This window comes from Setaria viridis, chromosome 6 (genome assembly GCF_005286985.2).
Source record: "Setaria viridis chromosome 6, Setaria_viridis_v4.0, whole genome shotgun sequence".
Taxonomy (NCBI): Eukaryota; Viridiplantae; Streptophyta; class Magnoliopsida; order Poales; family Poaceae; genus Setaria; species Setaria viridis.
The window spans coordinates 2748330-2766226 of NC_048268.2; the positions used below are offsets into that span (position 1 = coordinate 2748330).

Below are 17897 nucleotides of genomic sequence, written 5' to 3' on the forward strand. Positions count from 1 at the left end.
TCTTGGTCTTGTAGATAAAACAATACAAAAGCTTGGAAGTTCCTTTTTAGGAGTCTTGGTCAGCAGTGGACAAGGAACTTGGAAAAACCTTGGGCGCTTGTCAGTGGCAATTTCTAGTATATGACGCCAATGTTGAAGTCTTTGTAAGGGCCCCCTTAAGCAGGCGGCGCTAGGGTTGATGAATCCCTTTGCGGCGAGCGGGCGGAAAGAGGTAGGCCACGGCCAACATGGGGGAATGGGTGGATCCGGCGGGAAACGCACCTGATTCAGCGGCGCATTTCCTCATCTCCTCTGCCGCTGGTGCCATCTGGTTGCCGCTGTGGCGGGGAAGCTGCGGCGCGCCCCAGCACCGCGGTGTCGCTGCGAGGCCTAGGCTCTCCCCGGCCGAGTGCGTGGCCTTCCGCTTCGCTGGCTCCGCGCCGTTGCGGATCTCGCCGTTGCTGCCCGTCGTGTTTCCGCCGCCGCCGCCGACCCGGTGCTCCGTTTCCACCGCAGACGAGCTCCTCATACCCCAGGCGACCGATTCCGCCACGTTCCAGTCTCCTCCACTTGCTCCTGCTCCGCTGGCCTGAGGCTCCAGGAGCTCGGCCATGGCCGGCAGGAATCCGATCAGAGCAGCGCCGCTCTGTCTCCATCTCTCCGACCCGTGTCTCTTGGGCCTAAAGGCCCATAATGCCCCGTTGCCATCAACGACTCGCCGGCGACGTGAGCGCAAACACCAATAGGAATTAGGAGGTAGTTTCGAGAACTATAGTTTTCATTCACAAGTCAATACTGATTACAATTGTTACCCATCCGACACACTTAATACCCTACACACAGGCTAACAGCCCGGCCCTACCTGTATGTCACACACACTTACAAAACACACCACTCACTCCTGAAGACGTACTCCTAGCGCTGCACCTTCTCAGTCACAACCGGGCATTACATCTCCCCCGGCTGCAGAAGTTGCTTGTCCCCAAGCAACGGCGTCAGGAAACCTGTGCTTGACAACATAGAAATCTTCCCAAGTAGAAGAAGTAGCAGGAATGCCAGTCCACTTGACAAGAATGTGAGGAACTGCTCTGGATCCCTTCTTGACCAGGCGGCAATCAAGCACAGCTTCTGGTGACAGGTTTTGTACAGACATATCTGTCAATTTAGGCAGCTCCTTGAAGACTGGGGTGTAGTTGGGTGTGAATGGCTTGAGTTGAGACACATGGAAAACTGGATGAATGAGGCTTCCCTCCGGCAATTTCAACTTGTATGCAGCCTGTCCCATTTTCTGTTCCACCTCAAATGGACCAAAGTATTTGAAGGCAAGTTTGAGATAACATCTGGTTACCACTGACTGTTGTACATAAGGCTGAAACTTGAGTAAAACTTGCTCTCCCACCTAAAAACTCATGTCTACACGATGGCGATCTGCCTGAAGCTTAAAGCGATTTTGTGCTGCAGCCAGGTGTTGTTTCAAAATGCTAGTTGTTGTTCTCGTTCTTGTAGGAACTCAACAGCTGGGTTTTGGTCTTGAGTCTCCAGAGGTAAAAATGTGCCCAAATCTGCTTCATAACCATACAAAGCCTTAAAAGGAGAGCAGTCCAAAGAAGTATGGTAATTAGAATTGTACCATAGTTCAGCCAAAGAGAACCAAGTTTTCCACTGTTTGGGTGAATCTTGAACAGCACACCGAAGGTATATTTCAAGGCATTGATTCACACGCTCAGTTTGACCATCTGTTTGAGGGTGGTAAGATGAACTTCTGAGCAATTTTGTATCCACTAATTTAAACAGTGCTGTCCAGAAAGTACTTGTGAAAATCTTATCTCTGTCAGAGACAATTGTCCTGGGCATGCCATGTAATTTGATCACCTTGTCAAGTACCACTTTGGCCACTGCCTGGGCATTGAATGGGTGTTTGAGAGGGATAAAGTGGCTGCATTTGGTGAATCTATCAACCACCACCAATATGACATTGCACCCTTCAGATAGTGGCAAGCATTCTATAAAATCCATGAAAATATCCTGCCAAGCACCTTGAGGAATAGGAAGGGTTGAAGCAAACCACCTGGATGGTTGTGCTCATGTTTTGCTTGCTAACGGATGGTACACTGCTTCACAAAGTTGTCAACATCAGTTTTCATGCCTTTCCAATAAAAGAGTTGCTTGACTCTGTAGTATGTAGCTTTTGTTCCAGAGTGGCCTCCAATAACACTAGTGTGTAAAGCATCAATTACTCTTGTTTGTAATGCTGAATTTGCAGCAATTCATATTTTGTTGTTGAACTTGATAAGGCCTTGATGTAATGAGAAACCTTGTTCATCTGGGGATTTGATGGCTAGTCTGGTTAATAATTCTTGAGCTTGAGGATCAGTAGCATAAGAATTGAGCACCTCTTGGACCCAAACAGGTTGAGCTTCAGAAACAGCTTGTATTGCTAATAAATAGAGATGATAAAGCATCAGCTGCCAGATTGTGTTTGCCGTTTCTGTAAATTACTTTGAATTGTAACCCCCATAAGCTTGGTCATTGCCTTCCTTTGCATTTCAGAATGTAGATTTTGTTCATTGAGATAGGATAAGCTCTTGTGATCTATTCTAATGACAAACTCTTGTCTCTGGAGATATGGCCTCCATTTCTCTACAGCCATTATCAAAGCCAAAAACTCCTTTTCATAGATAGACAATTTCTTATGGGTGGGTCCTAGTGCTTTACTCATATAAGCCACAGGTTGGTCTCTTTGCATCAAAATAGCTCCCACTCCTGAGTCAAAAGCATCTGTTTCGACAATAAATGGTTGATTGAAATTTGGAATAGCTAAAACTGGAGCTATTACCATTGCCTCCTTTAGCTTGTCAAATGCTGCTGGAGCTGTTGCAGACCACTCAAATTGCTTCTTCTTTAGCAGAGTTGTCAAAGGTTTGGCCATCAAGCCATAATGTTTGATAGAATTTTTTGTAGTAGCCTGTGAGACCCAAAAAGCCCCTCAACTCAGTTACATTTGTGGGAATTGGCCACTTTAGCATTGCTTCTATTTTTGCTAGACCAGTAGCCACACCCTGATCAGAGATAATGTGCCCCAAGTATTCAAGCTGGCTTTGAGCAAAAGAATATTTGCTATATTTCAGGAAGAAGTGATGCTATCTGAATTTCTCTGGAACAAGTCTGAGATGCTGGATATGTAATTCCAAGGTGGGGCTGTAAATTAATATGTCATCAAGAAACACCAGCACAAATTTCCTGAGAAAAGGATCCAAAAGCTCATTCATAGTGCATTGAAAGGTGGCTGGAGCATTGGTAAGCCCAAATGGCATGACCGTAAACTGGTAATGACCATGGTGTCTTAAAAGTTATTTTGTGTTCATCACACTGTTTCATTCTCACTTGGTGATAACCAGCTCTCATGTCAATTTAGTGAAATATTTTGTGCCAGCAAGTTCATTCAAGATTTCATCAATAATTGGCATAGGGAACCTATTCTTGATAGTAATATCATTGAATTTCCTATAATCCACACAAAAAACGCCAAGTGCCATCTTTCTTTTGGACTAATAAGACAGGAGAAGCATAAGGGCTGGTACTAGGAGTTATAAGACCAGCAGCTAGAAGTTCTATCACCTACCTCTCAATCTCATTTTTGTGCGATGGAGAATATCTATAAGGTTTAGAGTTAACAGGGATAGCACCTGGAGTGATTGGAATTGGATGATCATAAACCCTGGAGGGAGGTAGCTCTTTAGGTTTCAGCAAATGCATCCTTAAATTCATCAAGGACCTCCTGAATTTCTTCTAGCACAGATGGTCCTGCTTGATCTGGCAGAACCTTGACGATAGCAAAAGCCCATATATCATTGCCAGCATCCCATTTAAGCAACTTATCAGTTGAGAGCTCCTGAACAGCCAAATTGTTTGAGTTGACCCCTTTAATGGTGACAAGCTGCCCTTTGTACATAAATTCCATGGTCTTGTGCTCCCAATGGTGAGTGATGGGACTGTTGAGTTTGGGCCAATCATAGCTTAAGATGCAATCATAAGCAGCTATATCCAGAACTCTCATATCACAGCTGAAAGTGTGTCCCTGAATCCACCATTCCAATTGGGGTACCATTTGATCAGAAATTAATACCTCTCCATTGGCTACCTTTACTGTCTTAGGTGGTGCAGGTATGGGTTGTATGCCAAGTTTCTTCAAAAATGTGGAGCTAACAAAGCAATGAGAACTACCACTGTCCACTAGCATCAACATAACTTTGTTTTTAACAAGAGCTCTTAATCTCATGACCTCCCCGTCATCTGTTCCAGGAATGGCATTGAGAGATAGAGTACCAAAATCAGCTGCTAAGGCATCCTCAATGTCCAACTGTGTTAACACCTCTTCAGTTAAATTGATGTCCAAATCATTCAGCATAAGGGCATTTGCTTGAGCTTTGGGCCTCTTAGTGCACTTAGAAGCATGAGTAGCATCATGTGGTTCTCTGCAATAAAAGCACAAATTATGAGTTCTGCAATAATCCCTGAGCTGCCTTTCCTTAGAAAGTGGGGCAGATGTGACTGGTTTGTGTTGGTCCATTCTGGCAGAAGATGATGCAGCTGGCCATCTTGTGCTGTTTGGAGTTTTCAGCCCTTTTTTGGTACTTTTGTCTTGAATCCGTTGCTGTATTTTAGCCAACATCGCAGCTCTTTCCATGGAATGTGGGACTTGTCCTTGAACTGCATATCTGAGCTCTGGCTTTAACCCTCTAATGAACTGGGAGATAAAATAAGTATCAGGCATGCCTCCACTATGCATGTCCACCTGAAGCTGCAGAGCTTCAAAAGCAGCTGCATATTCTTCCACTGAACCTATTTGCTTCAGGTCCAACAATTCATTGATAGTATGTTGGTAATCATACGCTCCAAATTTTTGCTCCACAGCTTTGATGAACTGATCCCATGTCTCCACCATACTCTTTCTTTTGTAAACTCTAAACCACCTAGAAGCATTTTCATCCACGTGCATCACTGCTGTCATAATTTTCATATGGTCAGGGATATAAAAAATCTGAAAGTATGTTTCACACTTGTCACGCCAGGTTGTGGGGTCTTGTCCTTCAAACCTAGGGAATTGCATCTTCGGCATGGAGCTCTTATGCCCAGCAGAATTGTGCCCAGCATGGTGACCACCAAAAATAGAACGAGAATTTTGGGGCTCACCAAAGACTGCATGGTCTTATCGATGGTAATTCTGACGGTGGTAAGCTGCAGCCGATGGTGTAGAACTTCCCCCTTGTTCTAGATCGTCTTTCCCCATGTGCTCCAGCGTCAATTTCGCCACCGCCTGACCAGTGGCCTCCAACTGCTGTGCCATAAGTTGCTGCTCCCGCATGGACAGATCAACCGCCTTGCTGTTGATATCAAGCTTCACCTGCATCTGTTGCTGAGTGATGGTGAGGTCTTCCATTTTGGAGAACAACAAATCCACAGACTCCATCAGCTTGTCCAATTTCGCATCTGTCTTGGCATACCCCTCCGCCATTGCGTCGAGCACAAACTGGGACTGCACGGAAGGTTTTGGTGGAGCTGTGGTGAACTGCCCGCAAATCGAGTTGAGGTAGAATGGGAATTACGGGAAATCAATCGCCGTCGCCGGTGCCGCGCGGCAAACGACGAGATCTCAGCGGACCCACTCCGTTTTCGAGCTCAGATCAACGGAGTATTGCAATTCAACGCACGAGCAACCGATCCAAACCCTAACGCACCAAAATCGCCCGTAGGAATAAGGAATTGCTGGGAAGGCAACTGAATCAAGAAGAAAAGACACTGCCGCCGTGCGCCGCCTGCTCAGCCCACCACTGCGCGCCGCTGCCGCACCGGACCGCCCCCCCCCCCCCACCCACGCTGAGGAAGACGAGTCTCTGATACCAACTGTAATGTCCCGTTGCTGTCGATGACTCGCCGGCGACATGAGCGCAAACACCAATCGGAATCACGAGGTAGTTTGGGGAAGGAACCCTGAACCTCGAGAACCAGAGTTTTCATTCACAAGTCAATACTGATTACAATTGTTACCCATCCGACACACTTAATACCCCACACACAGGCTGACAGCCCGGCCCTACCTCTATGTCACACATGCATACAAAACACACCACTCGCTCCTGAAGACGTACTCCTAGCGCTGCGCCTTCTCAGTCACAAGCGGGCATTACACTGCTCCGTCGATATAGGATTTTAATTTTATGTTTGTCATAGCCATAGCAAATATTTGATGTGTTCCCTAGAACATCCAATTTCCAGTCTTTTATTCCTCATTTCCCTTATCCATCCACGTTAGATGATTTAGAAGTTCAGATGTAGCTGGCTAGCTATGCACCGACTTTCCTTTTCTTTCTGAATCCAATCCACAATCGTCCCTCGCAGCTGGACAGGCGCATGTACAAACCACAGGTTGAGGAATTGAAAGATCACATTTGTCCGTCTCCCTATCTCTTGGTCATGGCATAGCAACATCTTTCCTTCCCTAGGTCCCTGAAAAGTTCTCCATGGCCGCATGCTTGTTCTCTGTGAGCTCATGCTTGCCTTCTCAATCATAATGTATGAAGCACCATGTTTTAATTTCCAAAGCATTTGGTAGACTATCGCTTCGTCATTCTTGCAGAAGTAATCTATTACCTTTGGCAGCATGATCTCTTCAAGTTGCCCCAAGGTGAAGTCCACATGCAAGGAATGCTGCTCCTCACTGTAGATTGCCGGTATTGCAGGACTCCTATCTACAAGTAGAATGTCTTCTAAATGCCCATGGGGCGTCAAGAGGACTCCAACTTTCAGATATGGAGAATCTTGTACAGAATTTTTGGTTTCGAACAATAAGGACCTATGTTGGATGCACTCTGAGAGCGAGACATAGCACTGCAGATGTACTTCAATAACTGGTTCTAGAAAGGCACCTAGTAATCTTGACTTGTTTAACTCCGTACCGTGATAGAGCTTGTGCTGAACATTCTGCTTGCAACATAACGGGTTTGGGCGAAACCAATCAGTGCCAAAGTTGTGAAGATTGTCCCAATGTTCTTTGTGGTGTGTATCAACATCTGGCACCCATGAGAAGTGTTCTGTAGGTAGCTGCATAAGTTCTTTCGTAATGGTTTCAACTGTAGACTTGAAAATAGGGCCATACAGCTGTAGGCACTTAATTGCAGTCCCTACTATGTCTGTACTCTCTGAAAGCTGTAGCATTAAAGAAAGGAAAAAGTCATCTTCTGAAGCATTACCATCTGTCCGAATGAAGATGAGTCTAGCCTCTATTCCATGATCTGAAGTAATATAGGGCACCAACTGTAGAAACAAAGGGCACTTGTTTGCTCGAATGATTCTGTGCTGTAGTTTCTTGCCTGCAAGAAGGTGCATGATAAGAGGGTCAAAGGGCATGTGACAACGTGGCGTACCACCAAGCTCTACTAATCTCAGAAACTCTCTAGCCCCATCTGCTAACCACTCAAATCTTCGAGCAATGGAACTGTTCGACTCATCTTTGTTGGGGCTGATGATGGAGAAGACAAATGACTTAGTAGTATGTGCCATACGCATAGGAAATGAGGAATTCCTCACCCTCTTTTCTGTCTCTACATCTTCCAGGATCCTCTGATTGCATTTGTGCAGCGTGTCATCGCACTCTTGGGCAGCACGCTTCAGCTTCCTGCGCCAACGCAACAAGGATGCATCAGTGATCTGCCACTTTCCTGACACCTCAAGAGCAGCCTCCAGCCTGATGTTTGCCATCTCTAGCCTCTCCAAGTTTCTGTTCGCATTAGATTCCTCTTTATCCTCATAATTTTGAACCAGACTAGATAGGATTTGGCTAACTGTCTCGTTGACAACTGCAGAACTGACGATCTCCGCCATCGGGATTCAAGGATCTGTAGTATCCCTTCCCTGTTCAGGAAATTCAACACAAAACAGCAAACATGAGAGACAAAAATATATGAACTTTGGATCACAAGCAAAGATTTAGCTTAGCAGCTGTAAAGAACCTACCTTTGACTGGATCACATGGGCAGCTATCCTCTGTATGTAGGGATATCTCGAGGGTAAAATCATACAGTGAGGGGCATGATGAGAACTTAAAGAGAATTCAGGGATAGCAAAGGCTTCGACGGGGAGAAAACAAGGTATGCAAGCCAATGAGGAGGGATGTGGAGGGTCTGGTCTTACCAAGGGAAAAAGAGGTAGGCAGGCAGGTCCCTCAGGATTTCAGGAAGAATTATTTGACTTGTTGTGGAAAATCAAATGAAGATCGGTGTGAATGCATGTGTGATGACTAACCACATGAAAAGAAAGTGAGACGCAACTTGAGAATATTTTGTAATGTCTTGGTCTTGTAGATAAAACAATACAAAAACTTGGAAGTTCCTTTTTACGAGTCTTGGTCAGCAGTGGACAAGGAACTTGGAAAAACCTTGGGCGCTTGTCAGTGGCAATTTCTAGTATATGACGCCAATGTTGAATTCTTTGTAAGGGCCCCTTAAGCAGGCGGCGCTAGGGTTGATGAATCCCTTTGCGGCGAGCGGGCGGAAAGAGGTAGGCCACGGCCAAAATGGGGGACTGGGTGGATCCGGCGGGAGACGCACCTGATTCAGCGGCGCCTTTCCTCATCTCCTCTGCCGCTGGTGCCCTCTGGTTGCCGCTGCGGCGCGCCCCAGCACCGCGGTGTCGCTGCGAGGCCTAGGCTCTCCCCGGCCGAGCGCGTGGCCTTCCGCTTCGCTGGCTCCGCGCCGTTGCGGATCTCGCCGTTGCTGCCTGTCGTGTTTCCGCCGCCGCCGCCGACCCGGTGCTCCGTTTCCACCGCAGACGAGCTCCTCATACCCCAGGCGACCGATTCCGCCACGTTCCAGTCTCCTCCACTTGCTCCTGCTCCGCTGGCCTGAGGCTCCAGGAGCTCGGCCATGGCCGGCAGGAATCCGATCAGAGCAGCAGCGCGCCGCTCTGTCTCCATCTCTCCGACCCGTGTCTCTTGGGCCTAAAGGCCCGTAATCCCCTTGAAAAGCCCACTTAACAATTGTGGCTGCCAAATCTCAGCCCATAAGCTACAGGTCAGAGGGGCATGAAATCTTGTCGATCTTTCCAAAGATTTTAAACTCATGCGTATGTTTAAAATTCGTGTCACAGCAGATGGACGACTCATATTAGGTGGGGATGCAAGCCAACCAGCCAGCATCATTTGTTGATCACATAGCACATATGTGTGCAGCTAATTAATTTTCTTTTTTATTTTGATGTGTTTCACATAGCACATATGTATAACTTATCATATGTATTAGATCCTGACTTTTACATGTATACATGCTTCAAAGCTTTGTTAAAATTGATTTAAAAATTTACGAAACCTAATTCCATATTTTCATAAAATGTGATTCAACATTAATCTAGCCATTAGCCATGGTGGGCACTTAGAGTGGCACGCTAGAGAAGATTGATATGAAGTTGAGGATTTTCTTTCAAACAATATAAAAAGAATGATGCTTTTCAAGTAAAGATACGCAGCTGACTAATTTTCCTTTTATTTTTATGTGTTTCTTTGTTCTAATATGTATAACTAATCATATCTATTACTACCTCCGTTTCAAAATATTAATCATTTTAGCTTTTCTAGATATATAGGCTCAGTTATGTATCTAGACATACTCCGTAAGTCTATATTTAGGTGTGTAGCATCTAGAAAAGGTAAAACGACTTACACTTTGGAACAGAAGGAGTAGGTTCCAATTTTTACATTTAAACATGCTTCAACGTTATGTTAAACTTGATTTGGGAAAGATTGATACGAATATATTTAAGGATTTTATATAGAGTGCGTGCCATGTTAAATTTTAAATACTAAACTTTTGGGATTATTATTGGACCAATGACAATTGGCAGAAGTTGGAGGCACTTCCAAAGGGGTGGGGGCGCAACCTAACAGATTTGGTACACAAGCTTTGGCCATGACCAACCTCCAAGCTTCGCCCTGCCAACAAACATATATAGACTGTATTTAATGGGGCAGCTGAGACTCGACGTCGGCGAAGTCGAGCCGATGTGGAGCGAGCCGCACTAGATCATACACAGAGATGGATTGGGCTGTCGGCATGCATGACCAAATAGACCCGAGCATTTTAAGCCCAACCCGATCCTGATGGGTTTTGGCACGCTCACGTTAGCTGTCGAGTCGGGCATGTTCAACGAAAATCAAGCTCAAAAAAAAATCGGGCTGGCCCGAGCCACCCAAGCAATTAATTTTATTTATTTTTCAACTAAAAAAGAAGGCCTGATCTAAGCCCAGCCCGAACCCAGCCCAAAAACTCGGCCTGACAACGTCCATGGGATGTTCGTGAGCACAAATTTTCAGCCCAAAATGAACCGGACTTTTTACCAGCCCAGCCCGCAAAATGCTCATGTCTACCTCCAAGCTTCGCCCTGTTAAATTTGGTCATGTCTACGTTATGTTAAACTTGATTTGGGAAAGATTGATACGAATATATTTAAGGATTTTATATGGAGTGCGTGCCATGTTAAATTTTAAATACTAAACTTTTGGGATTATTATTGGACCAATGACAATTGGCAGAGGTTGGAGGCACTTCCAAAGGGGTGGGGGCGCAACCTAACAGATTTGGTACACAAGCTTTGGCCATGACCAACCTCCAAGCTTCGCCCTGCCAACAAACATATATGGATTGTATTTAATTTTTTTTTGAATTGGATTGGATATTAGACAGTTTGTATTGGACTTGGATTGTTTTACGTGGTTTTAACTGGACTTGGATTGGGTTTGGATTGCTTTACGTGGTTTTAACTAGACTTGTTCATTTGGACTGGGATTGCAATGTTATTACTTACTAGGAAATATGCCCGTGCGTTGCACGGGAGGAAAAAAGCATCGCACATCCCAATACACATGGCGCAAAATTTGGGTGATAATTTGATGTTGTTTGTCAATTTTCAATTAGGCCAAATAGAATTGCTAAATTATTGAATATATTTTTTTCTTCCTTCATTTTTTTTATCTTTGGCATTTGTTTCTTTTATAGCAAATATGCCCGTGCGTTGCAATGGGAGCCTCTATATATCATCAGCGATGCACCCCTACATATATCCTCTCTTATCGACAGTGGCGACTGACGTTCATAGTTTCTCACGAAGCTCACACTTGCATATATCCATCCTCGTTAGCCTTGGCTTTGCTTCTTTGAACGTTGTTGTTCGGTAGGCTTCACCAAGCTCGTATGCAATTCATCAGTGATGCCTTCCGCAGTCTCCCACCAATTGGTTCTTGTCTTCATTTTCCTTTTTTCTCTTCTTCCCTACCCATCCGCAACAGAGCTCTCATTCCTTGATGGTGCAAAACAACTAACAGAATAAAATTACCTGTTGTATTATGATATTTTTGGTATTGGGGTGACCTAACTTTTTATTCTCGTTTGCAGGCCCAATCCATTCAGCCTAGCCCATTTTTAATCCAAATCCATATCATTAGCGTTAATAAAAGTATTTTTATTGCAACAAAGTATTAGCTTTACAAAACATATTTATTACACCCTTCCATGTTCCATACATACATATACACAATCTAACATATATAGATTTCTAGTATCCAGAAGCCTTGTAACAGTGCGTTCATCACTTTTATAGGTCAGCTTTAGCTTCAGCGAATCAGCCTAATTTGTTGCTTTTGCATTAGCTGCTGTTGAGGTCATCCTCTTCTACAGCCGGTTTTGCTTAAGGTATCTGCAACAAGAGAAACTGTATGGTTTCAGATAGAGGCAATTTTTCATGAAAGAGGGTACATATTCAGGGTACGGATTCAATTTCCCACAAAGATATGTTAAACTCAGATTACTTCATATGTGAAGATACTTCAATTTTCCACTATCAACATATCTTACCTGTAGTATACAATTATTCTTTTGTCATATGTGAAGATACTTCATATTTATCTGAATTTTGCCAGTGTGAAATCTTCTTTCAGTACTGCAAGGTCAGAATAGAATCAGTGAGAATGATAAGGCTTCAAGAAACATATTTGATGAAATTATCAATAAAATTGCTAGTGACGTTCCTGCAAGGAAGACTACTATCACACTGATTGCTACACTGGCAGATGCTTGATTCGGATGACCAGCAGTAGAGATAAGCCACTAAAACAGTTAATTCAAGCGAGGCAACAATACAAGCAAAACACTTCATGATGTAAAGACTTTGCATTACATATAGCTTACTATCCCACAAGGAACACTGAATACTGGAGAATAGCTAAACTCTGCATATAATCAGTGCAAGTACATGTACCATCTACAGCAACAGTAATTAAGAAGCAATAAACAAGTTGCAGTCCAATTAAGAAATACGAGAATCTCATGCAGTATGTAAACCTACATGGCAGTATCACCATAAAGAGAGCAGCATCAGGCTAGTAGCAGCAACTCACGTGCTAGATCTTGCCTCTAATCTCCATTTTTCCCCAAATCAGATAAAGCATCCAAGCCACAACAGTGCATCCCATGCTATTCCTCAGGCCAAGCGCCAGAGAAGCTCAATCTGTAGCAGTCCAGGGGTGCAGGCGGATTAAAGTGGAGTTGCAAAAAAGGGAGAAAGTGGAGTAGCTCGTGGCTGTACCTGTAGATTGCTGCTTGAGAGAGGAGGCAGTTAGGCAGCGGCCCCTGCTGCTCGACGGAGGGAGAGGCAGCCGCTGTTCCCGGAGGGGTGACCACTGCTTGGCCAACAGGCTTGGCCTATTGGCCACAGGAGCACAAGGGCAGAAGCCCGCCGCGAGCGGAGGCACGCGGGGTCGCCGGCAAGGGAGGGCGGTCGCGCACCGTAGGCAGCTTGGGACTGGGGTTGTGCGCAGCTGCCGGCGAGGCAAGAGTGGCTTGCGCTAGCAGGCAGCCAGGGTGTGGTGCCAGCGGCGGCGGCATGGGAGAATAGCCGGTGCACCATGCCAGATCCAGATGGAGGATGAGGAGGACGCCCTGGAGGAGGCGGCCCGCGGGGCTTTTTTTTTGCAAAATCATGAAGAACTACTCCAACGACTATGGGTTTGATTAAAAAAAAGTTAAGGGGTTTTTTTTGCAAAACGATCGTGACGGTTAGAAGAAACAACCGCTCTTTTATATCTATACCTATTATTAAAGTAAGCAACATCTCTGCCACGATTTTCGTACGTCACCCTAATCTTGCAAAAAAGGTCCTGACATTTCGTGAAATCAACCCGCAGTCCAAATTCTGAAGAGAAGAGGGCCTCGGGTGTTAAAGGGAGGGAAGAGAGGGGGTTAAAGGGAAAAAGCTTCTCCTTCCTTTAATAATAGGTATAGATATAAAAGATCCGTACATAAATACCTCATCTCCCAAGCCTACTATAAATAAATATCTAACCTCATTAGCTATTCGAAATGATGTATCACGGTCCGTAGATTGTTGAATTAGTTGTACGAAAATGTTGAAACAGGCAGCAGCCAGTCGGACTACCAATCCTGCGCGTATGCCCTGTGGCCTGACTAAGAGGATCTGGACTACCAGTATTCGTATAAAGAAACTTTCATCCAACTGGATGTTGGAGGATGACCCGTGGATATGGTCGTCAACAAAGTTGACTCACTGACTTGGAAATTGACCTCATTGACTTAGTGACTTGGAAGAAGACCTCATTGACTTCTTAGTGACTTGAAAATTAGGCTAAGTTGGAAGAAGACCTCATTGACTTGGTGACTTGGAAATTAGAGACTTGCGAGATTGAATCGGCATTTTAAATAGCCTTGTTATTACTCGCTGCATCAAGGAGCACAGAGCCAAGCTATGCGGACAGCCATGGAGCACCATTGCTCCATCCTACTCGTAGCCTCCCTCCTCCTTGCATCTCCAGCATGGACATCGGCCTCCGCGGGAAGTGACGGCACCGGCGCTGACCACCGTGCGCTCATGCAGTTCCGGTCCCTCATCACGGACGACCCATACGGGGCCTTGGCATCATGGGGCGCCGGCAACATGACCGCGCCGGCGCCGTGCGGGTGGCACGGCGTCACGTGCGGGGTGCGCGGGCGCCGCCGCAGCCGCGTGACAGCGCTGGACCTCCACAGGCTCGGCCTGGCCAGCTCCGGCACCGCGGCTCCTTCATCCCTCTCGGGCCTCACCTACCTCCGGCGACTCGACCTCTCCAGGAACCGCCTCGGCGGCGGCGTGCCCTCCCCGTTGCCGCCCTCCCTCGAGCACCTCAATCTCAGCCACAACGTGCTGCAGGGGCCGGTGCCCCCAGCGCTGGGGTCACTGCACCGCCTCCAGAAGCTCAGTCTCAGCTACAACAACCTCACCGGAGCCATCCCTGCCTCCCTTGGCAACCTCACCTCCCTCACCATCCTCGGCCTCGCCAACAACAACCTTGCCGGCGCCATCCCTGGCGCTCTCGGCAACCTCAAAGCTCTCACCGGCCTCTACCTCTCCAGCAATAACCTCACCGGAGCAATCCCTGCCTCCCTTGGCAACCTCACCTCCCTCACCATCCTCGGCCTCGCCAGCAACAACCTCGCCGACGCCATCCCTGGCAGTCTCGGCAACCTCAAAGCTCTCACCGGCCTCTACCTCAACCAGAACATGCTCCAAGGATCCATACCTTCCGCCATGTTTAACATCTCCTCTCTCTAGGATCTTAACGTGCAGTTCAACAACCTCACCGGAGCAATCCCTGCCTCCCTTGGCAACCTCACCTCCCTCACCATCCTCAGCCTCACCAGCAACAACCTTGCCGGCGCCATCCCTGGCGCTCTCGGCAACCTCGAAGCTCTCACCGGCCTCTACCTCGCCCGCAACAACCTCACCGGAGCAATCCCTGCCTCCCTTGGCAACCTCACCTCCCTCACCATCCTCAGCCTCGCCATCAACAACCTTGCCGGCGCCATCCCTGGCGCTCTCGGCAACCTCAAAGCTCTCACCGGCCTCTACCTCTCCAGCAATAACCTCACCGGAGCAATCCCTGCCTCCCTTGGCAACCTCACCTCCCTCACCATCCTCGGCCTCGCCAACAACAACCTCGCCGACGCCATCCCTGGCAGTCTCGGCAACCTCAAAGCTCTCACCGGCCTCTACCTCAACCAGAACATGCTCCAAGGATCCATACCTTCCGCCATGTTTAACATCTCCTCTCTCCAGGATCTTAACGTGCAGTTCAACAACCTCACCGGAGCAATCCCTGCCTCCCTTGGCAACCTCACCTCCCTCACCATCCTCAGCCTCACCAGCAACAACCTCGCCGGCGCCATCCCTGGCGCTCTCGGCAACCTCGAAGCTCTCACCGGCCTCTACCTCGGCTTCAACATGCTCCAAGGATCCATACCTTCCACCCTGGGCAACCTCAAAGCTCTCACCGGCCTCTTCCTTCACTACAACATGCTCCAAGGATCCATACCTTCCGCCGTGTTTAACATCTCCTCTCTCCAGAAACTTGACGTGCAGATGAACAACCTCACCGGGACTCTGCCCCCGAACGCCGGTGGCAGGCTGCCCAGACTCACGTGGTTCGCCGTTAACAACAACCGGCTACACGGTACCATCCCGCCGTCGCTCTGCAATGCCTCCAAGCTGGAGTTGGCGCAGATGTCAGATAATTCCTTCTCCGGAGTCATACCGAACTGCCTTGGAACTCACCTCAAGAACTTGTGGGCACTGAGACTGGACTCCAACAAGCTGGAAGCAAATGTTGATGCTGACTGGGGATTCATGGATAGTCTGACCAACTGCAGCAATCTGAAGGTCATTGACTTGGCTAGAAACAAGCTGGGAGGTATGCTTCCTGGCTCGATCGCAAACCTTTCGACGAGCATGGAGTACTTGAGCATAAGTAACAACATGGTAAGTGGGCAAATACCTCAAGAAATCAGCAACCTTGTCAACTTGAAGAGAATTTATATGGATCGCAATAACCTTACTGGTATTATCCCTTAACAAGCTGGGCAACCTTCTCTTGTTCGGCAACAAGCTATCAGGGCAAATCCCACCAACAATTGGCAATCTCACCGTGCTCACCTCACTATTCCTTGAGGACAACATGCTCACGGGTCCCATTCCTTCCAGTCTTGGTAGTTGCCCTTTGCAGTCGCTGTCCCTGGAGCACAATCGCCTTACTGGTCCAATACCAAAAGAAATTCTCCTCATATCCACGCTTTCCGACTACGCGACTTTCCAAGAGAACATGCTAACTGGATCGTTGCCATCGGAAGTTGGTCACCTGAAAAATCTTGTGACCCTTGATGTATCTGGAAATAGGTTAACCGGGGAAATCCCCAACTCTCTTGGCGATTACCAAATCTTACAGTCTTGCAGTATGAAAGGGAACATGTTTTAAGGGAAAATTTCAGAGTCATTGGGACAACCGAAGGCCCTCTTGGTTCTTGATCTTTCAAGAAGTTGGTCACGTGAAAGGTCTTGAACAACTGCATATCTCCTTTAATAACTTTGATGGTGAAGTCCCAAAGCACGGAATATTTCTTAACGCTAGCGCATTTTCATTTGAGGGAAACTCTGGCCTCTGTGGAGGTATTACTCAGCTGAAATTGCCACCTTGCTCAGATAATGGCAGTACTAGCAACAATAAGCCATCACACAAACTTGTCATGATGGTCTCCATAGCCACTGCCTTTCTAGGAATCTCCTTGCTCCTTGCACTATGTGTATTATGTCATCAAAGAAGGAAGTTGATAAAGGCAGAACATGCCTTACCACTCATCAATGATCAGTATGCAAGGGTTTCATATGTCAACTTGATGAATGCAACAAATAGTTTTGCTTCTGAAAACCTCATAGGCATCGGAAGCTTCGGCTCTGTTTACAAGGGAACAATGATAAGCCATGACCAAGAAGTTGTTGTCGCTGTGAAGGTGCTCAACCTTCAGCAGCGAGGGGCGTCACAAAGTTTCATTGCAGAATGTGAGACTCTGAGATGTGCTCGACATCGGAACCTTGTGAAAATCTTGACGGTGTGTTCAAGTATTGATTCCGGTGGCCTTGATTTCAAAGCTATTGTATTTGATTTCCTACCAAATGGAAATCTAGACCAGTGGCTACACCACCGTCTCAGGGAACATGGCACCCATAGTAGGATTGATCTTGTCCAACGGATAGACATTGCCATTCATGTCGCTTCCGCACTCGAATATCTTCACCACTATAAACCAACCCCGATAGTTCATTGTGATCTCAAGCCAAGCAATATTCTCCTTGACAATGACATGGTTGCCCATGTTGGTGATTTTGGGCTCGCAAGATTTGTGCATCAAGACCAGACTAACCCCTCAGATATATCAAGTGGTTGGGCTACAAGAAGGGGAACCATTGGATATGCTCCTCCAGGTCAGCTTGTAACAAGTACACTGCATTTTACTTTCATGATTGATTGAAAATCGAAATCCACAAGCAAGTAAAATGCATTGCTCCTTTTTTCATCATTTAACATTGTAACTGTAGCATTGCTGATAGTCTTCATTTAGTTGCTGAATAATATGTGTGTTCCAAACAGAGTATGGACTGGGCAACGAAGTCTCAATCTATGGTGACATGTACAGCTTCGGAGTACTATTGTTGGAAATTTTCACAGGAAAAAGACCAACAGATAGCGACTTCGTGCAAGACCTCAACCTTCATAGGTACGTGCAAATAGCACTACAAGATCAGCAAGTCACCAGTGTGGTAGACCAAAAGTTACTTCAATTCTGCAGATCGGAATTCTGTGCTCGAAGGAACTTCCAAAAGACCGCTTGCTGATTGGTGATGCCTTGAGAGAGCTTCACAGAATCAAAGACAATTATAACCAGTTGCACTTATTACGTACGTAGAACTTTCTGAAACACAGGATTTCCATATCCAGAACCATTTTACAGTATTCCGTGATCAGAACAGATACCAGGTCCTTGACTGCACTC

At 46.5% G+C, this 17897-nt stretch overlaps 1 protein-coding gene, 1 long non-coding RNA gene and 1 pseudogene across 2 annotated transcripts; 1 reads left to right on the forward strand and 2 right to left on the reverse strand.

The window, feature by feature from the left end:
* Positions 1–5930: 5930 nt before the first annotated feature.
* Positions 5931–8383, reverse strand: LOC117860360 (uncharacterized). The gene is made up of 2 exons (XM_034743640.2): positions 7993–8383; positions 5931–7890 (listed from the first exon to the last, which is right to left on the reverse strand). Exon 2 carries the CDS (start codon positions 7858–7860, stop codon positions 6298–6300), a length of 1563 nt encoding a protein of 520 aa, XP_034599531.1. The 5' UTR covers positions 7861–7890; positions 7993–8383; the 3' UTR covers positions 5931–6297.
* A 3083-nt stretch (positions 8384–11466) lies between these two features.
* On the reverse strand, positions 11467–12997 carry LOC117860032 (uncharacterized). Its single transcript, XR_004641361.2, has 4 exons — positions 12610–12997; positions 12422–12531; positions 11880–11964; positions 11467–11721 (listed from the first exon to the last, which is right to left on the reverse strand). It is a non-coding gene; the product is annotated as an uncharacterized lncRNA (long non-coding RNA).
* Positions 12998–13581: 584 nt separating this feature from the next.
* LOC117860287 (uncharacterized) lies at positions 13582–17856 on the forward strand (annotated as a pseudogene).
* Positions 17857–17897: the final 41 nt, after the last annotated feature.

Bases quoted from the DNA above. Each gene is read 5' to 3' on its own strand.
- LOC117860360 (XM_034743640.2), bottom strand. From the start codon at position 7,860: ATGGCGGAGATCGTCAGTTCTGCAGTTGTCAACGAGACAGTTAGCCAA.